This window comes from Symphalangus syndactylus, chromosome 6 (assembly GCF_028878055.3).
Source record: "Symphalangus syndactylus isolate Jambi chromosome 6, NHGRI_mSymSyn1-v2.1_pri, whole genome shotgun sequence".
In the NCBI taxonomy this organism is placed as follows: Eukaryota; Metazoa; Chordata; class Mammalia; order Primates; family Hylobatidae; genus Symphalangus; species Symphalangus syndactylus.
In genome coordinates, this window is record NC_072428.2 from 129057567 (window position 1) to 129081906 (window position 24340).

A 24340-nucleotide genomic window follows, 5' to 3' on the forward strand; every position below is an offset into this window, starting at 1 on the left:
GGATGGTCTCGATCTCCTGACCTCATGATCCACTCGCCTCGGCCTCCCAAAGTGCTGGGATTACAGGCGTGAGCCACTGCGCCCGGTCCCCAGGTTTATCTTGAAAGTAGGTAGAGTCAACTCAAGTTAGCAGACATTCCTTCATTAAACTGAGAGCTTGCTATATATGCCAGATGAGGCAGCATCTCTTCTGAGTAAACTGAAAATGTATCTAGGAGATAAATATCTGAGAGTGAGCACCTATGAGGCACTATGAGAATAAAATATTACTTTTAGAAGGCTGTGTGATCAGTTCACCAAAAAAAAGTGACAATGCAAACATAAATCCAAAAGGAAATCTCAGTAAAGACAAAACATCAGAAAATGTACATAATTTAATCATGTTATTGTATAACACACATTAAAATATAGCTCTGGTTGGCTAAGTAAGTCAAAATCAATAGAAATGTATTTTTCTAAATATCTGTCCAGAAGAACCCCTTAGGAAACAAAATATATTATGTGCCTTTCCTGGGAATGTGCTTTCTAACACAGGCTATCGAGTGTACTGAGATAGGCAATGCCTATGCTGACGATGAGTGTTATATGGTGCAGCTATTCTGGAAGACAGTTTTGAAATTCTTTTTGAGTCTTTATCCTATTCATATCTTCTGGCACAGCATAATCGCATCTAAAAAACTGTTCTAAAAAATAATCGGCAATTGGCTGGGCACGGTGGTGCACACCTGTAATCCCAGCACTTTGGGAGGCTAAGGCAGGCGGATCACCTGAGGTCAGGAGTTCAAGACCATCCTGACTAACATGGTGAAACTGTCTCTACTAAATACAAAAAATTAGCTGGGTGTGGTAGTACATGCCTGTAATCCCAGCTACTTGGGAGGCTGAGGCAGGAGAATAGCTTAAACCCAGGAGGTGGAGGTTGCAGTGAGCCAAGATTGCAGCATTGCACTCCAGCCTCGGCGACAAGAGCAAAATTCCATTTCAAAAAAAAAAAAAAAAAATCAGAAATTCAGACAAAGATTTTTGTACCATTAATGTTACAAACAATAAATATCCAACAATAGAACTATTATTAAATAATACTTTAAAAATATAATGAAACCATCATGTGTAATTGTAAATGCTTTCAATTATATAGGGAAATGCTTACAAAATAATATCAATCCCAAATGGCATAAAATTGTATGTATAGCATACCTTCAATATTTAAGGATATATGCATAAAAAAGACAAAAAAGCCTGGGCCTGGTGGCTCACACCTGCAGCCCCAGCACTTTGGGAAGCCGGGACTCCACCTGGGAGGCAGGTGGATTGCTTGAGTCTAGGAATTTAAGACCAGCCTGGGCAACATGACAACACCTTGTCTATACAAAAAAAAAAAAAAAAAAAAAAATTAGCTGGGCGTGGTGGCACAAGCCTGTAGTCCCAGCTACTCAGGAGGCTGAAGTGAGATGATCACTTCAGCCCGGGAGGCAGAGGCTGCAGTGAGCTGTGATTGTACCACTGCACTCCAGCCTGGGTGACACAGAGAAACCCTGTCTCAAGAAAAAAAAAAGAAAGAAAAAAATACAGTATTAAGAGTGATTATACAGTGGTATTATGAGATGATTAATATGACCTCCTTCATACATTCTTGTACTCTCTAAAATTTCCACAATGATATATTTTCAAAAAATAATTTTGGAAAAATATTCCTAAATAATAACAGAGTAATTCAAAAATACAATAATACATTATTTTTTAAATAAAAATGGCATTACAAATCAATTTACAAAAACTCCAGACAGTACTTAGAATAAGATTTATACTTTGATCATATGCCAGTAAAAATAAAAAGGAAATTACTACATACACACATAAAATATAAATGAATTTTATTTATGAATGTATAGATGTACAGCAAATAGGAAAGATAATACATTAAAAGAACGTATAACCAGGTCGAGTTTTATCTCAGGAATTTAAGGATGTTTTAATATTACAAAAACCCTTATTTTAATCATATTAGGCAATTTAAGTGATAAAAATACGACTGTATCAAAAGATACCAATTCCTTTTATCAAGCTTTTAGCTTCCAACAAACAAGAATAGATGTTATTTCTGTTATCCTAACAAAGAACATTTGTTTAAAACCAACAATTAACTTCGTATGTAATGAAGAAATATCAAAAAAACTTACTACAGTTTTATGAAACACAAAAACAAAACAGAAATACCTATGATTTTATATTTAGAAAAAGCAAACAGGCCATCTAAAACTGTTAGAACAAAGACAATCACCAAAAGATACATATTTTAAAAGTTAATAGCTTTCTAATAATAGAGATTCCCATGCTGACAGCAACATAGATATAAAACAGCCAAGAAAGAATTAATTAAAGGATATATAAAACCTAGACAAAAAGAAGAACCACGTATAGTGAAAAAAATCAAGAAACATGACAATAACGGAGACTAAATCCCTCGATGGAAAGAATTATTATCATAAATGTAAGCCTTAAAGAGTTAACTTCAGATGTAGACAAGTCAAATTGAAGCATTAAAAAGATGTTGACCTTATGTAACACATTCCTTAGGGGGAAAACAGATTTTTTAATATTGGAAAAAATATGGTTAGGTATAGTGGCTCATGCCTGTAATCCCAGCACATTCAGAGGCCAAGGCGGGAGGACTGCTTGAGCTTAGGAGTTCAAGACCAACCTGGACAACGTAGTGAGACCTTGTCTCTACTAAAAACCTAAAAAAATTAGCTGAGTATGGTGGCATGCACCTATAGTCCCAGCTACTAGGGAAGCTGAGGCAAGAGGATGGCTTGAGCCCGAGAAATCAAGGCTGCAGGGAGCTATAATTGTGCCCTGCACTCCAGCCTGGGCAACAGAGTGAGACCCTGTCTCAAAAAAACGTAGGAGAAGGAGGAAAAACAATGAAGACCAATATGCTACTGATTCGCATGGATTCAAATACAAAGTAAAATCCATTATATGGCAAAAAATGTGTCTTCACTACCAAGTGTTACAATTACCAAGAATAAATAATATTTTGCTCAGAGCTAGGGAGTAAAAACACACAGCATTGCAACATAAAGTAAGTGCTATGTTAGGCCTGTAAGAATGCTACAAGAGTCACCTCTTTTCGAGTCAAGAAAGGCCAACCTGGCGTTTTGATGAATCCAATTTTGCCAGGTTGTGAAGTAGGAAGAAGGAAGAAGGAATGGCACTTATAAAAGAGGGAACATCAGGCTGAGTGCAGTGGCTCACGCCTATAATCCCAGCACTTCAGGAGGCCGAGGTGGGCGGATCACTTGAGGTGAGGAGTTCAAGACCAGCCTGGCCAACATGGTGAAACCCCATCTCTACTAAAAATACAAAAATTAGCCAGGCGTGGTGGTACACACCTATAATCCCAGCTACTCAGGAGGCTGAGGCAGGAGAATCACTTGAACCCAGGTGACGGAGGTTGCAGTGAGCTGAGATCATGCCACTGCACTCCAGCCTGGGCGACAGAGTGAGACTCCATCTCAAAGGAAAAAAGAAAAAAAAACAAACAAACAGGGAATATCATTTACAGAGAATCACAAGACAAAATAGCACATTCCAGAAATTCCAAGTAGGTCAAGTACATACAATGTTGGTCTGCATTTTAAAAACTCGACTAAAGTCAATATTCAATCAGAACATTTCTCGTAACAATTTGAATTTCTGGCTTCTTTTTAAAAAACTGGGCAATATGACAAAGTGGGCCCACATTCCCACATGGATACAAGAGGCAGGCGTCCCTTTTAGATGGGAGGGTTTGCCACAGCACTTCTCCCTTCTCCCATTTCTCTTGAATCCAGTTCACTTCATCCATTTAACTCACCTTTCTAGTCCCTGCAGGCCTTTGAGTTTACGAATACCACCCTACATGACGAGGACCAAGGAAGGTTTCAGCAGGAAAAAAGCCGTATGATTAGGTTTGCTTTCAAAACATCAGGCAGCCAGACGGAAGGCAGAAGTGAAGAGTGGTAAGGAAACCAGTGAAATCCACAAAAGCCTATTCTATTAAAGATTAAAACAGGGCTACCATCACTGCAGTGGGAACCGAGCACCTTTTACCAAAAACTCCCATTAACAGATGACTTGAAAACCATGGAGTTTATGCATCTGTCGGATATATGCAGGAAGGTGATGAGGGTTTGAAACAAGGCAGTATGTACGGGGTGGAAAGAAAGGGGCAGAGAAGGATAAATATTTGAAAGGCTTTTGAGGGGAAGAAACTCTCCAACACTGGGTAACTAATTAGACAAAGGGAACAAGGAGAAAGAAAAGTATAGGACAATTTACAGCTTTTTGCCTATGTCATTAGGTAGATAGTGGTGACATTCAAAAATAAGGAAATAAAAGGAGGAACAAGACTAGAGGAAAATTCATAATTCAATTTAGAATACCTTGAATTTGTAGAATCTATAGACATGCGACTTGACATCAAAAACCCGATAAATTATCAAAGAAAACTCTTCTCCAACTATAACGCGATAACTTTCTAACAGCTGAATCAGAGTGAAAATCAGAGAAAGACAGGCATGGTTATATAAAATATTTTACAGAATGAATACCAACAAAACTAAGATTAAAGTAGACTATTATAGAATTGAATAAAACACTGCAACAAAGATGACAGCGGACCAATAACTTCACATATAAAAGCATAATGATAACATATAAACAGAACATAAGTAAAGGTCCAGCAAGTCTCTCAATGTAAATAATAGTAATAATTAAATGTAAAAAATTTTTTTAATTATCACCAGGAGAAATCTGGACTAGAAAAAAAGAAACAAAATATGCAGAGCATAAGGGCTTTCAGAAATATTGTTGACAATGAAAGTAAAAATGTCAACACAAGTGGCATGACTCTTATTATCCATTAAGAGAAAACACAGCCATTTCTCACTTTAAAAAGGACATTTTTGCTTTTTCCCCAATTGAAAAGATAGCATTTCATGATAAAAATTTCTCTACATTAATTTAGCTTTATGAAAACTTATTACATTGTCTCTGTTTCTCAAATGTTATGTTACTGCAGGACAGCTGAATTAAAAAAAAAACAACGATGACATTTTACACAGTGACATTTGGGGATGACTACAATAAACAGAAAAAAAATTTAATCGCATAAAGCTGCTTCTTGTGGTACCCCTTGATGAAAACAAACCACAAAATATTGAAATGTAACTCAATGAACACAGCTGGGTAGGTGGAGAGCAGGGAGGAAGGGAGAAGGGAGAAAGGGGAAAGAGAACATGAAATGGGAGAGGTATACAGACTTCTGATGGTCCATCCTGAGCCACAGGAATAATGGATACAATTTAAGGGAGTGGATACACTGCTCATCCTTCGAACTATGCAACTTGGCTTTGGTAAAAGTTCAGCAAGAGATGAAGAGCAGACAGAGTCTCACGCCTGTAATCCCAGCAGTTTGGGAGGCCGAGGCAGGCAGATCACCTGAGATCAGGAGTTCGAGACCAGCCTGACCAACATGGTGAAACACCGTCTCTAATAAAAATACATAATTAACTGGGTGTGGTGATGCATGCCTGTAATCCCAGCTACTTGGGAGGCTGAGGCAGGAGAATTGCTTGAACCCAGGAGGCAGAGGTTATGGTGAGCTGAGATCGCACCATTGCACTCCAGCCTGGGCAACAAGAGTGAAACTCCGTCTCAAAAAAAAAAAAAAAAAAAAAAAGTAGACAGAGTGAGGTAGAAGTCTCTGGAGAGAACCCAAAGGTTATATACTCTGTACTATTGGCTGAGGATGGACCTACAAAAATTGAATATCATCCAAGCACAGTATTGCTGAGGTCCTTTTATGAAAATTGCAAGGCCTCGTTAAAGGCTGTCCCACATCAGCATAGATCAGGGCCCCATTAATAAAAGGCCAAATATAAAATGAAAAAATAAGGACAATCAGAAAGCAGACACCAGGAAACTATTCACTCATACATATATTTTAAAAAATGCAAATGACAGTATCCTTTAGCATCTATAAGCTAAGCAAAAGTAAAAAATAGCTGGGAAAATTCAATATTCTGCAGATTTTAAGACAGGAGTTATATTCAAAATTTGTTAGAGGCTGGGTGCAGTGGCTCATGCCTGTAATCCTAGCACTCTGGGAGGCTGAAGCAGGCAGATCGCTTGAGCCCAGGAGTTGAAGACTAGCCTGGGCAACATGGCAAAATACACTCTCTACAAAAAAAAAAATACAAAAAATTAGCTGGTCGTGGTGCATACCTGTAGTTCCAGCTACTCAGAAGGCTGAGGTGGGAGGATCACCTGAGCCCAGGAAGTCAAGGCTGCAGTGAGCCGAGATCACGTCACTGCACTCCAGCCTGGGCAACAAGCAAGACCATCTCAAGTAGTTAAACAAACTATGATATATTAATGTATCTGTGCAAAAACATGATTATGTATGATGTGGACAAATATAGAAAGATGCTTGAGACAATATTAAGTAAAAAAAAAAAATAATGTGTGCAAAGTACTCTATGATTGCCACAATATAAATTGATAGAAAAACAATGGGGGACCACAGAAGTCAGCAGAGCTCCATCTACCCAGCCTGAGGAAAGCACCTAGGAGCTGCAGGTAGAAGCTGCCATCTTCAGCACTCGCCCTGGACTGGCCCCATCTGCACTCAATTTTAGCCTCTCTTTGCCTGCTCAATGTCCAACCCCATCCCCAACCACCCATGCCCAACTGTATCCTTCCAAAAGGACATTTTCTCCTTTTCCATCTTCTTTACTTCTCACAACACACTGTGAGGTAGATATTATTATGACCATTACAAATCTATCATTAAATGAATGAATGGTTACAAATTAAAGCTAAACAGGAGGCTTGTTTTCAGATCTTCCAAGCTGGACAAGCTTCTTCTTAGTTCACTGACCCCCTTTAAGGTTTACCTGGGCAGGGCTTCTTGGCCGACTGAGCGGGGAGAGAAGCCCGAGGACCAGCTTCTGCAGCTCCAGCTGCGTGCACTCCTTGCTTCTCAAGGCCTTGTGAATGCTCAGTAGAAGGTGATGAATTATCTACAAAGAGGAAAGGGATAAGTTTTCCTACAATACCCCAACTTTCTTTTTATGTTGGGAGCAACAGCCCAGCTAACCAGACATCAGACAAGACTCCCAACACCTGGATTTGGAGAGTTCATGTCTTCTGGATTTTAAAAAATTGTATGTGTGTGTGGATAAAAAATAGACAGCAAGCAGAAAGTCACTATGTCACAGGAGACTCACCAAACAAAACCAGATGAAGACAATGACAGGCCCTAGACACAGCATAGGGTAGAAGGTACCTGCCACCATTCACGGTTCCCTAAACAGCCCCTGACACTGGTATATGCAGAGCCCTCCCTGCCTGCACTCACTACGTCTGACACTAACATCCCAACACATGAAAACTCGATGGTGAAAGCTTAGCAACTTCGCCTTTGGTGATTTACTTTTCCCAACAGCAATTCTCCTAAGCCTACCACCTACTGATTTCTAGGTACCAGCAAATGTAACAGAATAAGTAACTGAATGCATTATAATTAAAAGAACACCAAGCCACACTTTGTAGACTAAAAAACTACTAAAGGCCAGGTGCAGTGGCTCACGCCTGTCATCCCAACACTTTGGGAGGCCAGGGCTGGAGGACTGCTTGAGCCCAGGAGTTCAAAACCAGCCTGGTCAACATAGCAAAACCTTGTCCCTACAAAAGAAAAATTTAAAAAAATAGCTGGACATGGTGGCATGTGCCTATAGTCCCAGCTACCAGGGAGGCTGAGCAGAAAGATCACTTGAGCCCAGGAGTTCGAGGCTGCAGTTGAGTCATGACTGTGCCATTGTACTCCAGCCTAGGCAACAGAGCAAGATCCTGTCTTCAAAAACAACAATAAAACTTACTGAAAGACTATGGGAATATATTTATAATGGGAATATGCAATATTCCTAGCAATATGGGAAAATATGATGTTGTATAAAGTAGAAATTTAAGATATTAAATTAACATATACTTTGAGCACAGCTGGATTCGTGTTTGTATATAACAGAATTGAAGGGCCTATAATAAAATTGTAACTAGTAGATTAGAGTGAGCAAAATCATATACAATTTTCATTTCCAGTTGCTATTTTCCAAATTGTTCTGTAATGTCGTTAAAATTACTTAAAAATTAACAAAGCCAAAAATCCTATTTATGAAAAGAAAGCCATCCCTACATTAATCTTACTTTTCCAGTCACTGGCCCGTTTCCTTCCTCTTTTTCCTAACCATGTCGTTAAAACTTCTACCAGGCCAGGCGTGTGGCTCATGCCTATAATCCCAGCACTTCGGGAGGCCAAGGCAGGTGGATCATGAGGTCAAGAGATTGAGACCATCCTGGCCAACATGGTGAAACCCCGTCTCTACTAAAAACACAAAAATTAGCTGGGTGTGGTGGCACATGCCTGTAGTCTCAGCTACTCGGGAGGCTGAGGCAGGAGAATCGCTTGAACCCAGGAGGCAGAGGATGCAGTCAGCCCCGACTGCGCCACTGCACTTCAGCCTGGGCGACAGACAGAGACTCTGTCTCAAAACAAAACAAAAAAAACCTGTTCTACCTACTTCCTGACATCCAATTTACCAACAAGCTACTGTTCAATCACTTGGGTAGATCCTAGTAGCTGGCAGTGACAGTGCTAAAGATAAACTCCAACCCTTCCCTCCTTTGGTTTGGATCACCGTTCTATACAGTAAAACGTTGCCTGTTCTAAACTTTCCCAAGAACAAAGCTGAAATTAACATAGGAACTGCTTTGCCCCCAGACTCATTTTCATGTCACTGTTCTTACTTCTTTACAGTGAAGCATCCCAAAACTATATTGCTGATACTTCTCTGTCCTCCTTGGATATTCCTACCTGTATTTTCAAGCATCTTGTGCAGCTTCATATGCTTGTAGGTGGAGATTATCTGAAAATTAACAACACTTGGAATATTCAGTCCTTGGTCCTGTAGCAGCTTCAAAGATGCAGCATGGATAAGCTGATGAGACCGTTTGCAGGTCTGAAGTTTACATTCTCCCTTGACAAAGGATTTGCACACGTGAAACTTGTTGCATTTATCCTTGAGGTTGCAGTAGCCATAGAGGGCTTCCCCTTTGTTGTAGAGCAAACAGACCTGGTACACAAATGAGGCAACACCTGAAATATTAGTTTTCTTTTCTTTTTTTTTTTTTTTGGCGGGGGGGAGATGGAGTCTCGCTCTGTCACCCAGGCTGGAGTGCAGTGGCACCATCTTGGCTCACTGCAACCTCCATCTCCCGGGTTCAAGCAATTCTCCTGCCTCAGCCTCCCAAGTAGCTGAGAATACAGGCGTTCACCACCACAGCCAGCTAATTTTTGTATTTTTAGTAGAGACAGGGTTTCACCATGTTGGCCAGGCTGGACTCCAACTCCTCACCTCAGGTGATCTGGCCACCTCGGCCTCTCAAAATGCTGGGATTACAGGTGTGAGCCACCACACCCGGCCAATATTAGCTTTCACTCTATCTTTGAAGCCAAAAGACTATAGCTTCTCTAGCTAAACTGAAGACTAAATGACATCTTCTGATCACCAGTGGCTGTTAAAATCTTTGGGTGAAAGCCTGATGATAGTGTAGTGGTGCTAACCATACTCCAGCTGCTGTGGGCATTGGCTGCTCATGACTCACAGCTGCCCCTCTCTTACTTTACACTCTCAGCTGACCTGCCCTCTGTCCCCAAAGCCTGTAGCCAATGAATGACGTAGATAAAGCTAAAAACAATGCTAGAGTGCCTCAAAGCTAGACTCAGTGTGATCTTTGTTCCACAGCTCCCCATGAATCAAGTCAAGGCCAGACCTTATGTGCCTGTAGCTTTTCCTTCCTTAGACCCTGCTTCCCTCTCTCCCACACTGGGTTTTCCTGAAAAGCCCGCCCTCAAAAAGATCACATGTACCTGGGTCTCTATCTCAGGCTCTGCTTCCAGGGAAACCAATTTCAACAGGTGGCACAAAGATATAATTTATGATCCAGACAAGGTCATTTTTAGGCTGCAAGGGAGCACTATTAATAATCGCACTGGGACAACTAACATAAACTGGGTCTATCCCAGACACATCAAGACCACACTGATGGGGAACTTTATAATGATGGGATCAGGCTGTTGACCCTGAAACCACGCATCAGTCTTAGCCTCTCACACAAAGATGACATTATACGCCTCCTGATGTGATGCAACAGGAAACAGAACTGTCCAGGTTTTACTATGAAAGTCTGACATCCCTGGCAACCCCTCAGTCCCAGGCAAATGGGATGGTGAGTCACACTAACGACGCTGCACATGTAAAAAAATTCTTGCTATAAAATAAATCCTGGCCAGGCACAGTGGCTTACACCTGTAATCCCAGCACTTTGGGAGGCCAAGGCAGAAGGATCACCTGAGGTCAGGAGTTCATAACAGCCTGGCCAACACGGTGAAACCCCGACTCTACTAAAAATACAAAAATTAGCCAGGCAAGATGGCACACGCCTGTAATTCCAGCTACTGGGGAGGCTGAGGCAGGAGAATCACATGAACCGGGGAGGTGGAGGTTGCAGTGAGCCAAGATTGTGCCACTGCACTCCAGCCTGGGCAACACAGCAAGACTCCGTTTTAAAAATAAAATAAAATAAGGCCAGGCGCGGTGGCTCACGCTTGTAATCCCAGCACTTTGGGAGGCCGAGGCGGGCGGATCACGAGGTCAGGAGATCGAGACCACAGTGAAACCCCGTCTCTACTAAAAACACAAAAAATTAGCCGGGCGTGGTGGCAGGCGCCTGTAGTCCCAGCTACTCAGAGAGGCTGAGGCAGGAGAATGGCGTGAACCTGGGAGGCGGAGCTTGCAGTGAGCCGAGACTGCGCCACTGCACTCCAGCCTGGGCGACAGAGCGAGACTCCGTCTCAAAAAAAATAAATAAATAAATAAAATAAAATAAAATAAAATAGAGGCAGAGGTTGCAGTGAGCCGAGATCGCGCCACTGCACTCCAGCCTGGGTGACAGAGCGAGACTCCATTTCAAAGATAAATAAGGCCAGGTGTGGTGGCTCACACCTGTAATCCCAGCACTTTGGGAGGCCAAGGCGGGTGGATCAAAAGGTCAGGAGTTCAAGACCAGCCTGGCCAATGTGGTGAAACCCCAACTCTACCAAAAATACAAAAATTAGCCAGTCGTGGTGGCGCCTGTTAATCCCAACTGCTTGGGAGGCTGAGGCAGAATTGCTTAACCTGGGTGGCAGAGGTTGCAGTGAGCCGAGATTGCACCACTGCACTCCAGGCCGGATGACAGAGTGAGTCCCCATCTCAAAAAATAATAATAATAAATAATAAATAAATAAATAAATAAAATAAAGTAAAATAAATCCTAAATCTGATCAAAATTTGAGGGATACAGGAACATGTTCAATAGTACTACAGGAATGTAATCACTCAAATCTAAAATATGGGAAATCCTACAAGACACAGATGACCTGGTTTAAAATGAAATAGCATCCTATTTATAATTGTGATGCCAATTTCCTAAAATAAATTCATAACTTTAATGCAATTTCCACCCTTCTCAAAGAATTCCTTTAAAATAGTTTCAGGAATTTAAGTGATTCTAAAGCTTATCTGGAAAAGGAGACATGAATTAATTAAACAAACAAACAAAATTAGGCAGGCACAGTGGCTCATGGCTGTACTCCTAGCACTTTGGGAGACCAAAGATGGCAAATTGCTTGAGCCAGGGAGTTCAAGACCAGCCTAGGCAACACAGCAAGACGGTGTCTCTACAAAAAAATTTTAAAAGTTGACTGGGCACAGTGGCTCACGCCTGTAATCCTAACACTTTGGGAGGCCAAGGCAGGCGAATTTCCTGAGCTCAGGAGTTTGAGATCAGCCTGGGCAACATGGTGAAACCCTGTCTCTACTAAAAATACAACAAATTAGCTAGGCATGGTGCCACATGCTTGTAGTCCCAGCTACTAGGGAGGCTGAGGCACGAGAATTGCTTGAACCTGGGAGGCAGAGGTTGCAATGAGCTAAGATCATGCCACTGCACTCCAGTCTGGGTGACAGAGCGAGACTCTGTCTACAAAACAAACAAACAAAAACAAAAAAACAAAAGTATCTGGGGGCCGGGCGCTATGGCTCATGCCTGTTATCCCAGCACTTTGGGAGGCCAAGGTGGGCGGATCACTTGAGGTCAAGAGTTCAAGACCAGCCTAGCCAAAATGACAAACCCCATCTCTACTCAAAATACAAAAAACTAGCTGGGTATGGTGGCGAGCACCTGCAACCCCAGCTACTCGGGAGGCTGAGGCAGGAGAATCACTTGAACCAGGGAGGTGGAGATTGCAGTGAGCCGAGATCACGCCACAGCACTCCAGCCTGGGCGATAGAGCAAGATTACGTCTCAAAAAAAAGTAGCTGGGTGTGGTGGTGTACACCTGTAGTCCCAGCTACTCGAGAGGCTGAAGTGTGAGGATTGCTTGAGCCCAGGAGATCAGGGTTGCAGTGAGCTATGACCAGCCTGGGCAACATGGCAAAACCCTGTCTCTGCACTCCAGCCTGAGTGACACAGCGAGAACATGTCTCTAAAAGAGTAAATAAACTTTAAAAATGAAAGATAAACTAATTAGTATGATAGTGGTTCAAGAATTGGAGATCATGGAAAATAGATCCTAGACCTACTCCAAATATTAGAACAGCCCGTTCCTTATAGATTTGTTAAAATTAAGGAGAATAGGGATATGTAGGTCGAAGGGAACAAAGTTTCAATTAGACAGGATGAATTTCTGGAAATCTGCTGTACGGCAAGGTGATTGTAGTTAATAATAACATAATGGCCGGGCACGGTGGCTCACACCTATAATCCCAGCACTCTGGGAGGCTGAGGCGGGCAGATCATGAGGTCAGGAGATTGAGACCATCCTGGCTAACAAGGTGAAACCCCATCTCTACTAAAAAAAATAGAAAAATTTAGCCGGGCATGGTGGTGGGTGCCTGTAGTCCCAGCTACTCGGGAGGCTGGGGCAGGAGAATGGCATGAACCCGGGAGGCGGAGCTTGCAGTGAGCCGAGATCGCACCACTGCACTCCAACCTGGGTGACAGAGTGAGACTCTGTCTCGAAAAAAAAAAAGAAATAAATAAAATAAAATAAATAATAAAATTAAATTTAAAAAATAACATACTGTATACATGAAAATTGCTGTCCTTACCACACCCAAAAAATAATAGCTATGTGAAGTAATAGTATGCTCATTAGCTTAATCGTTGCAATCAATTCACAATGTAAATATATTAAAACATCACATTGTACACTGTAAATATAAAATTATTTGTCAACTATACTTTAATAAAGACAAAAATTTGATAGAATTCAACTATGAAACTATCTAAGCCTGGCCAGGCGCAGTGGCTCACGCCTGTAATCCCAGCACTTCGGGAGGCTGAGGCAGAAGGATCACTTGAGGTCAGGCATTTAAGACCAGCCTGGCCAACACAGTGAAACACTATCTCTACCAAAAAGTACAAAAATTAGCTGGGCATGGTGGCACATGCCTGTAGTCCCAACTATTCAGGAGACTGAGGTGGGAGAATCACTTGAACTCAGGAGGCAGAGGCTACAGTGAGCCGAGGTACTTCCACAGCCTGTGTGAGAGAGTAAGACCCTGTCTCAAAAAAAAAAAAAATAACAAAATAACAAACTATGTAAGTCTGATGTTTTCTTGTGCAAGCCTTCTAACTAATGCTTTGAGGTTTAATGGTTTTATTTTAAAAATTTTTATGAGACTATTTTGGCTTTCCGTTTCTTCTTGAATTCATTTTGACAAGCTGTATTTTTCTAGAAATTTGTCCATTAATGCACCAGCATGAAACTTTACGTATTTGTCTATTGTCTTTTTTATTGAGAGTGGTAAAAGCAATCATCAGGCATTTCATACAAGAGATGTGAGGCACCATTCTTGCCTCATGCACTGTGTTTTTCCACAGTCCCTGCTGTCCACATGATCACGTTTTGTGCCACATGTCACCTACTTCCAGTCCCAGGTAATGGGGACAAGTGGAGGCACAGGGGAGGCTCCTGTTGTAACTGCAGCCAACCCATCAGCTGCTCACAAAACACTGAAGTGTCTAATATGACAAGGTGAGGCTGGGCCCAGGATACACCCTAAAAAAGGGCACACCAAACAAACATTCGATAGATTTGACAAAATAAAAATACTAAGCTTCTATAAATCAAAAAGTACTACAAAATTAAAAGGCAAATAGCAGCGGCACCACACCTTCTGAGAGAGGAAGGACTGGACCCAGCCTCATAGCTGCAGCCACCCTCCTCACCCTTCCTGCCAATAACCTGCTTCAGCTAGCTTGGATCTACTTTGGGCAACATGGTTGGTTGGAATGCATCTGGCTCACAACCATGACATACCAGACTTGGCTTCAGTGCTCGAAGAAATGAAACAGGTTACGCACGTCAGGAAGAAACCTACTTGTTCCTGAGATCAACTCCAGGACTGCCTTCTGGGTACAGATTCTGCTGCCTTGAGAGCAGCCTCTGCCACCTGCACCAAAGGCTCCAGCTCCTACCTCTAGTCTTGTGGCTATCTTCCTTTCTAGACGCTGAAATGCCTTAGAGTTAAAATCAGGCCACAATCATGAACTATCCTCTGTGTTTTCTCAACATCTCCCCTTCTTCCCATCCCTCTTCTGGCCAAGTGGAGGTGTCTATGATAGCATCACTGTGCTAGATTAGAAAACCTTGCTTTTAATTAGTGGTCTTAATTGATGTTCCAATTTTCTCTTGTAATTTGTACAATTTTTTTTTTTTTTTTTTTTTGAGACAGAGTCTCGCTCTGTCGCCCAGGCTGGAGTGCAGTGGCGCAATCTCTGCTCACTGCAAGCTCCGCCTCCCGGGCTCACGCCATTCTCCTGCCTCAGCCTCCGGAGTAGCTGGGACTACAGGCGCCCGCCACCATGCCCGGAGAATTTTTTGTATTTTTAGTGGAGACGGGGTTTCACCGTGTTAGCCAGGATGGTCTCGATCTCCTGACCTCGTGATCCGCCCGCCTCGGCCTCCCAAAGTGCTGGGATTACAGGCGTGAGCCACCGCGCCCGGCCGTACTATTTTGTTTTTAAAACTTCTTTGTGTATGGCCAAACTGAAACAAACATACTATTTCGCCATGGTAGCAATTATAAAGGGTACCTTTAAAGCATTTGAAACTGAATCATGTTGCTTCAAAGCAATTAAAATTAATATATAAAGCCAAAAGAAAAATAAATGGGGAAAGTACTTGTAACAAATGTGACATGAGGGTGATCCTTGGTGACTCACCTCTGGTAAAAGACAGGGGTCATTCTGCAAAAGCAGGATCCGAAGCTGGTTTTCATTGAGACCAAAAAGTCCATGGTTTTTCAGGACCTGCATGTTGACAGGTGTGTGGATATCATGGGAAAGCGTACAGGTAGACCTAAAAGAACAAAGCCCTCGGTCAGATGCCCAGGTGAAGAAGGACCAGTCTGTCCAATTCCTTGCCTTGAGCAGCTTTCAATCTAATACATGTGAAGTTGAGTAATTTTCATGAAACCGGGGATAGTATGGTCTAATAAGCACTGATGGAAAATAAGAAAGTTGGGTTGAAGCAACTCCTCTCCCAGGGTCATTTGAATTTTCAGTAAGGATGCTTTGAAGCCAAGGGTCGCCCACCTCGCCTGAGGATGCGCATGTTCTGTAGGCGACTGCACCTGGCCTTCTCCCCGGCAACAGCTGCCACAGTCCACCAACGTTAAAAAGAAAGGGCCCCTATCCCCAGCACCGCTTTGGCAGGGTGTGTGGCTAGAGACAACCAAGGAAAATTCGGGGCTGTGAAGCACAGCCTGGGGTCAGGAGACGGCCCCGAACCCCAGCTCTGGCAGTCAGGAACCACAGGGCCTCACCCAAGTCATCCAGCCCTGTTTCCTGGGGTGAGACTGGCTCAGCGCTGTTAAACCTAGAGGGCGCAGACCCGCTTCTGCACAAGTGTGTGGATATGGGGGAACGGCGATTTCCGGCTAAAGGATCCAGGGATCTCATGGGATCCTCAGACGCCCCTCGCCCCCCACCTCCCGCCAAAGATCACCAGAGTAAGTGAACTCCGAAGTTCCAGTCCGGATTTAACCCGGCCGCGTCGCGCAGGATCCGGGGGGCGGGCGGGGGTAGCAACTTTTCCGGCGGGGGCGGTTGAGACGTCTCCATGGAGAGGACCTTCGCGCCTTTCCGCCCAGCTCCTGGGAGCGCGGGAGAGGCCACCCAGGAAAGGCCTGCGGGAGGGGGTCGTCCAGCCCCGCGTCCCCGGCCCCGGGCAGGACTAAGCCCCTCTTCCCGTCGCTCCCGCTTCCAAAAGGACGGCCAGGCCCGCAGCCAGCGCCCACAGTCCCCGCCCGCCGCCGCCTTCTCACCAGCAGTCCCGGTTGGGGCACTTGCCCAGCATGTGCCGGCGGCAGAAGTGCAGCTGGTCGCAGGCCTGGCACTCGCCGCGCTGGTAGCGGGCGCAGAGGCGCACAGAGGACACGGCCACCACCCTCCAGGCGGAGGTGCCGCCACAGCCCACCGCGCCGGCCGCCGCCTCGGCCTCCGCGTCCCCGAGGCCCTCCTGCGTCTCCACCTCCTGCAGCAGGAAACGCTCGGGCCCGGCGCGCTGCAGCACGTCCCGGAGCCTGGCCTCCGACAGCTCCACGTGGCCGCGCAGGTCCCTCAGGAACATGCGGCCGCCGTGGGCGCACAGCACCTTGGTGAGGAAGGAGCACACTGTGGGCTCCGCCATGGTCGCTGGCGCGGGCCCTGTGCGCGCGGCGCCGCGAGCCCGGGCGGGCAGGCTCCTCCCAGTCACGTCCACGATTTCCAGCGAACATCCCGGGGATGGGCCTGGGCCTGGCGAGGGGTGGGCCTGCGGGAGGCCGGAAGAGGGGCGGCCCCGGCGCGTGGAAGCAGGGTACGGCGCCTGCAGATCCCCTGGACGCGGACTCAGGCGGGGACAGCGTTGATGGAGCGTCTGATCCGCCCGAGCACCGTTCAGGGCGAGGCCTGGCCTTGAGGGGCTTGTATAATGGGAGTCGCAAAGGACTCGCCAACAAGTAAGACAACTGGTAGTGCTAGGGAGGCCTGCGGAGAAGGCGAAATAGATAAAAGGTGGTAGGAGGTGAGTGGCCGGTCTGCTTCGGGGGAGGTGGCCACTAGCCACATGTGGCTGCTGAGCACTTCTGGGATTTGTTGTTGTTGTTGTATTTTTATTTTTGGAGACAAGGCCTCACTTTATCGCCCAGGCTGGAGTGCAGTGGCGCTATCATAGTTCGCTGCAGCCTGGAACTCCTGGGCTCAAGCAATCCTCCCACCTCAGCCTCCTGAGTAGCTGAGACCGAAGGTTCGCATCACTAATTTTTTTGGTTTTTGTTTTGCTTCGTAGAAACGAGGTCTCCTCATGTTGCCCAGGCTGGTCGCGAACTCTTCAAGCGGTCCACCTGCCTCAGCCTCCCAGAGCACTGGAATTACAGGCGTGAGCCACCCCGCGGGGCCTGGTGAGCTTTATTGGAAAGTGGCTAGTCCGAATTGAGATGTGATGTAAGTGTGAAATACACACACTAGATTTTGAGGACTGAGAATGAAAAAAAGAATGTAAAATATCTCATTAACTTTATATGAATCACATGTTAAACATATTTTGGATATATTTGGATAAATAAAATGTTATGACAACTTCATGTGTTGCTTCTACTTTCCTAATGTAGCTATGAGGAAATTTTACATTGCAAATGTGGATTACCTTATTTTTGTTGAGCAGCACCAGTCTAGACCTGCCTTAAGCATCCATGCATTTTGTCCAACACCTTGCTTGTTTAATGAACATTTGTTGAGCCAACTACTAACGCAGTGACAGTACAAAGATGAATCAGACCATCAGAGAACTCAGCCAGCCTAGCTGCTATTTTACAAGGTGCTTGTGAGGATTAAATGCATTAATGTCATGTAATGTAGAGAAGCTGGAGAGGAAGACAATTGGCCAGATGCCAGAAGACCTTCTCTGCCATGCTGTGAAATTTGGACTTATATCCCGAGAACTTTGAGAAGTCACTAAAGGATTTTCATCTGGGAAGTGTGGATGTCTCCTGAATGCCACTCAAGGTGTGTCATTCAGCTCTGAGCTTTAATGTCTTCTCTTCAGTAAAACCTTTCCTGACTTATCAAATCTAAAGTAGCTCCCCAGTCTGCATGGAACTTGCCACTGATATTTTTCTTCTTTATTGTTTATTTATATATTTAGCTATAGAATTCAGGCTCATGAAAGCAGGAACCTTGTTTTGTTCATTGCTGTATCCCTACCACCTAAAATAGTACCTGGCCATATTGTAGGATAGGTGTTTTAGAAAGACCCCTGGCAGCAATGAGAAGAATGGATTTCTAGAAAAGCAAGACGAGGTGGGGAATAACAGAAAATAAGCAAGATTTGAGGGACTATAACCCAAATGTTATTTATGTTGAGTTTGCAGTGGACAACCCAAGGTAAGATGCTCAACAGGCAGGTGTATTCTGTGTACAGGTCTAGACCTTGAGGGACATGAGAAGGGAAGGGATGTAGATTTGCGTGACATCAGAATATTAGGTAACTGAGAGTTGATAAGATCACCCGGCAAAAATGAAGAGTGTGAAAAAGCAGAGGTGGGGGGAAAGAACCTTGGCAAATACCCACATTAAATAAGCAAGTGGGGGAAGAGAAAAATAGGCAGTAGCCTACGTCCCCTTGGCACTCAGCATTTGTTCCTGAACTCTCTGCCTAAGCTTTTCCAACAGAAAGAGCAAGCAGCCAGCAGGAAAGGCAGGCTGGAATTACCAAGGAGCCAACACCTCCAGGAAGAGCACTCATCCAGGGATGTTGGGGAATTGGTGGTTTGAGGATGCACTCTCAACCCTAAAGTTGGCATGAGGATTATTTTAAACTAAAGACATGTAAGATTGAATGGAGGCAAAAAGAAGCCTTCTTGAAGCTTCCTTTATTTCAGTAAAAGCAGAACCTTCTGGGAATGAGGCTGCCATTCATCCCCTCTCCAGGGGTTTATGGACATAAAACAGAAGACCACGTGCACCTGCATAAACAAACATGATCACAAACTTCCTTATCTCCTGTTTGTTCCCTAGAAACCCCTTTGTTCTTTCCATAGGAGCCTTTTTGCCCCCCTCTCTCCCCTATTAAGTTAGGTAAATAAATCATCATCACTTCTTTTGTGCAGTGCCATATGCATATATATTTTTTCTCTTGTCAGTTAAATTTGCAGCCCCTCAGAACTGAACATAAGAGAGAGCAGGAAAAGTTTTTCCTCCCCAGCAATGGATCAAATCGCCCAACTCATTATTCCTCATGTGGAACCACTTGGAGGTGTACATTCCATGGTCTCCCAATGTTTCCTCAGTGGAACTGAACCCCAGTTGCCCACAGCCACATCTGCTCATTAGCACTCCCCATACCGTCTTCCTTTCCTTGCCCCACCTCCCCATTCCCCTGCCAGTGTTTCTTAGGATCACCTCCCAAGTAAACTGCGTGCATTCAATCCTTGTCTGATTGCTCCTGAGGGAACATAGCCCAACATATAAACTGATAAGGAGAGGTTAGAGAAAAATGAGAGTCATTCATGGACACGCAGAGGAGAGAGTTTCAAGGAGGAAGTGATCAGCATAGTGAGATACTACAGGGAGGAGCTTTCCTACAAGGGAAAGCTTGTAGGCAGTGATAACCTAGGCAAGTTTATTTCAGAGGAATAACGAGAAAAGGTAGATTTCTGGAGGTTAAAAAAAGAAGAATGGAAAAATCCGGGACTTTAGACTACTTCTAAAAGTAAGTAAGATAATGATAATAAGAGGAAGACACAAGACTGAGAAAGGTATTTTATTATAGGAGAGACAAGAATAGTTACATGCTGAGTAGAAAGAGCCAGTAAGGCCGGGTGCGGTGGCTCACGCCTGTAATCCCAGCACTTTGGGAGGCTGAGGCAGGCGGATCATGAGGTCAGGAGATTGAGACCATCCTGGCTAACATGGTGAAACCCCGTCTCTACTAAAAATAGAAAAAATTAGCCAGGCGTGGTGGCGGGCACCTGTAGTCCCAGCTACTCGGGAGGCTGAGGCAGGAGAATGGAGTGAACTGGGGAGAGGGAGCTTGCAGTGAGCCGAGATTTCACCACTGTACTCCAGCCTGGGGAACCGAGCGAAACTCCGTCTCAAAAACAAAACAAAAAGAAAAGAAAGAGCCAGTAAGAATGGAAAGTTGAAAATAAAGGAGGCCAGGCGCGGTGGCTCATGCCTGCAGTCCCAGCACTTTGGGAGGCTGAAGCAGGAGAATCACTTGAGCCCAGGAGTTTGAGATCAGCCTGGGCAACATGGTAGAACCCCGTCTCTACTAAAAATGCAAAAATTAGCTAGGCATGGCGGCATGTGCCTGTACTCCCAGCTACTCAGGAGGCTGAGGTGGGAGGATTGCTTGAGTCTAGGAGGTCAGAGGCTGCAGTGAGCCAAGATCGTGCTACTGCACTCCAGCCTGGGCAACAGAAAAAGGTATGAAGGAAGGGAAAGGAAAGAAAAGGAAGGAGAGAGAGAAGAAAAAAAGAAAGAGTATCAAGGAAAGCGGAATGGTAATCAGCGGGGGATGTCCATAGGCAGTGAGAGAGAATGGGAGACGTCAGAGGAACTAACCTTCGACGGGAGGGGAGATGCTTCTTCCATTCACACAACAGGAAAGGAGACAAGGATTAGAGCATCTAAAGACAAGTTTGTAGGTTTTGTTTTGTTTTGTCTTTTTAAGTTTAAGGCAAAACCAAGAATGGGTGGTGGAGAGTCACTTGAGGAGACCATAAAGGCTTGACAAAGCTGACTTGTTGAGTGGGGAGAAGGCTGACAGGTAGGACTGGTGGGCATGGGGAGGGCCTTGCCAAGGCCACAAATTGGCAGTGGCATTGATCCGAACAGTGCTGCAATACTCCTAAAAGCTTTCAAGGTGTAAGAACAGAATTTGATTCACTTTTAGGTTTTGCCAATGGATGAGACTTAAGGTCCAAGGTTCTGGATGATTGAAAGTATGAATTGAAAGAGTGATCAGGGAGCTGGGTGCAGTGACTCATGCCTGTAATCCCACCACCTTGGGAGGCCGAGGCAGGTGGATCACCTGAGGTTGGGGATTCAAAACCAGCCTTAGCAACGTGATGAAACCCTGTCTCTACCCAAAATTACAAAAATTAGCCAGGTGTGGAGGCACACACCTGTAATCGTAGCACTTTGGAAGGCCGAGGCAGGGGGATCACCTGAGGTCAGGAGTTCGAGACCAGCCTGGCCAACATATTGAAACCCCATCTCTACTAAAATTAGCCAGGCATGGCAGTGGGTACCTGAAATCTCAGCTACTCAGGAGGCTCAGGTGGGAGAATCACTTGAACCTGGGAAGCGGAGGCTGCAGTGAGCTGAGATCGCACCACTGCACTCCAGCCTGGGAGACAGAGTGAGGCCCTGTTTCAAAAAAAAAAAAAAAAAAGAGAAGAAAAGCAAGAGTGGTCAGCGGCTGAACAATGGGCTGGAGACTAGGTAAGGGAGGAGTGAAGACAGTAAGGGGCTGTATGTGAGCAGAGAAAGAAGATGTATGAAATGTAGGAGGGCGAGAGAGCTAAAAAGCAGGCTGGGGTCAGAGGTAGAATATAGAGGTTTGGGATTTCAGAAACAGCTGTTCTAGGCCAGATGCGGTGGTTCATGCCTGTAATTCCAGCACTTTGGGAGGCCGAGGCAGGAGGATGAGTTGGGGTCAGGAATTCAAGACCAGCCTGGCCAACATGTCAAAACCCATCTCTACTAAAAATTAGCTGGGCATGGTGGTGGGCGCCGGTAATCTCAGCTACTTGGGAGGCTGAGGCAGGAGAATCGCTCGAACCCTGGAGGCAGAGGTTGCAGTGAGCTGAGATCACACCATTGCTCTCCAGCCTGGGCGACAGAGCAAGACTCTGTCTCAAAAAAAAAAAAAAAAGCAGTTCTAGAGTAATTCTAACTGATGACAGTGGGGTGATGGCTATTGGTTCCCCGAATAGTGAGGACAGTGAAGACAGGTGTTAATGACATCTAAGGCTAGGGGTGTTGCATGGGTTGACCATAGTGAACACTGAAGGAAAAGGGAGGATTTTAAGTGGAGAGGAAGACTATGAGGCAGAGTGTGGAGAAGACTCCAAGAGTAAATGCAGGAGTTAATGGGGGACGGGTGGGGAGGTGAGAGGGAAGAGGTAGAGACTTTTCCTACACACACTTAACCTGCAGACTCTGCAGCTGAACTTCTGGGTTTAGAATCTTGGTTCTGGTACTCAGTAGCCGTGACACCATGCACAGGTTATCTGACTCCTCAGCAGAGGTATAGATCCTGGAGTCAGAGTGTGTGACACTTGAATCTGGGAATAAATAAGACCATTCATGGGGAAGTGCATAGAGGGGTAAAAAGGAAAGATCCCAGAGCAGACTGTTTATTGAAGCATGTGGATTTTTCAGGAAGAAGAGGGTGACATTAGATGCCGGGCAGGTTCACAAGGGAATGGAAAAGAGAAAACAGGACGTTGCGATTGGGGGTGGTATTTTAGGATTGGAACTTTTAAGACTTAAGCACTTCCTGGAACGTTCTGATGTCTCCTCCCACTCTGATTCTGAAGCTCATTCTCAAGCTTATGGTCACTCAGGCACACATCTGTAGCATGAGCTTTGGAGCAAGTCACTCCGGGGACATGCACTGATATCACTGTTATGAATTCATCTGCTCTGGTCTTAACCTTCTAAATGAAACCTGCCCGTTAGCCCCTGAACTCTTTCCAAGACATGTCCCAGAACATGGCCCCCATGGCCCCAGACACACACGCTTAGCACTCAACTAAGTATTGCGTTTCATGGCAGTTCTCTTTACAGTAGCTAAGGTATGAGGGTATGAGTGGAAAGTGGTTGCTATTTAGCTTCATTTCTTTTTTTTCTTTTTGAGACAGACTCTTGCTCTGTCACCCAGGCTGGAGTGCCATGGCGCAGTCTTGACTCACTGCAACCTCCACCTACTGGGTTCAAGCAATTCTCCTGCCTCAGTCTCCCAAGTACCTGGGACTACAGGCGTGTGCCACCACGCCCAGCTAATTTTTATATTTTTAGTAGAGACAGGGTTTCACCATGTTGGCCAGGATGGTCTCGATCTCTTGACCTCGTGATCCACCCGCCTCAGCCTCCCTAAGTGCTGGGATTACAGGCAGGAGCCACGGCACCCGGCCATAGCTTCATTTCTACCGAATGCTGGACTGAGGAGTCCACCAGAAACTAGATAATGGCAGGTTTTCTTGGGCACATTATGACAAAGTAAACAAACTCATAGAAAAAATAATAAAAAAAAAACTCCAGGATCTGCTCATGCTTGGTTTGATAGCATTTTTGTGTGTTTCAATCCAGGTGCTTTGACAGCAATGACTCTGCTTTATTTATATTGAGGTCCAAGTCAAATGGCAGTTTTACCTTCACTTTATCAAATCTCTGCTGCTGTAGAACTTGCTCTCCCTCTCCATTTCCCTCACTCTCTCCCTGCTCCCTCTCCAATGAAAGCTTTGTGATTAAAAAAGATAATGAGGCCGGGTGAGGTGCTCACACCTGTAATCCTAGCACTTTGGGAGGCCAAGGCAGGTGTATCACCTTAGGTCAGGAATTCAAGATCAGCCTGGCCAACATGGTGAAATCCCATCTATCCTAAAAATACAAAAACTAGCCGGGTATGGTGGCAGGTGCCTATAATCACAGCTACTCAGGAGGCTGAGGCAGGAGAATTGCTTGAACTCAGGAGGCAGAGGTTGCAGTGAGCTGAGATTGCGCCACTGCACTCCAGCCTGGGTGACAGAATAAGACTCTATCTCAAAAAAAAAGAAGAAAATAATGAGTAGAGAAGGGCTTTTGGAGAAGGAATGGCTGATAGGGTAATTCTGCTTATCACCATTTATATTTTTAACTTTTGTGCCTTAGCCTGGCCCTGTTCACATCCCCGAGACTAAAGGAAGAAAAGTGTATTAGCAGCTTTCAGCCCTTCCCTCTCGAAGTCCCCAGACAAAAGATGTGGGGGACATCACCACCACTGTGTCTTGCCCAGGTGACTTCGTCATCGAGCCCTGGAATGATAAAGCTGGAAGGGGCAAAACACGTCATCTCTCTCCCACTGAATAACCGGTGTCTGCAGTTGATGATGTTTTTGGAGATATCTAGAAATAGATCAAATAAAGGCAGTAGAACCAAA

At 44.8% G+C, this 24340-nt stretch overlaps 1 protein-coding gene and 1 long non-coding RNA gene across 2 annotated transcripts; one reads left to right on the plus strand and one right to left on the minus strand.

The window, feature by feature from the left end:
- Positions 1-1857: 1857 nt before the first annotated feature.
- Positions 1858-17040, minus strand: ZC3HAV1L (zinc finger CCCH-type containing, antiviral 1 like). The gene is made up of 4 exons (XM_055284189.2): positions 16479-17040; positions 15376-15511; positions 8918-9176; positions 1858-7067 (listed from the first exon to the last, which is right to left on the minus strand). Exons 1-4 carry the CDS (start codon positions 16841-16843, stop codon positions 6931-6933), a joined length of 897 nt encoding a protein of 298 aa, XP_055140164.1. The 5' UTR covers positions 16844-17040; the 3' UTR covers positions 1858-6930.
- LOC134736922 (uncharacterized) lies at positions 15761-17773 on the plus strand. Its single transcript, XR_010121412.1, has 2 exons — positions 15761-16163; positions 17483-17773. It is a non-coding gene; the product is annotated as an uncharacterized lncRNA (long non-coding RNA).
- Positions 17774-24340: the final 6567 nt, after the last annotated feature.

Coding starts and splice junctions, on each gene's coding strand:
- ZC3HAV1L (XM_055284189.2), bottom strand. CDS start 16,843: ATGGCGGAGCCCACAGTGTGCTCCTTCCTCACCAAGGTGCTGTGCGCC. Junction 9,177..15,375: donor ACCCCTGTCTTTTACCAGAG/GTGAGTCACCAA, acceptor TTTGTGTACCAG/GTCTGTTTGCTCTACAACAA. Junction 7,068..8,917: donor CAAGATGCTTGAAAATACAG/GTAGGAATATCC, acceptor TCCTCTTTGTAG/ATAATTCATCACCTTCTACT.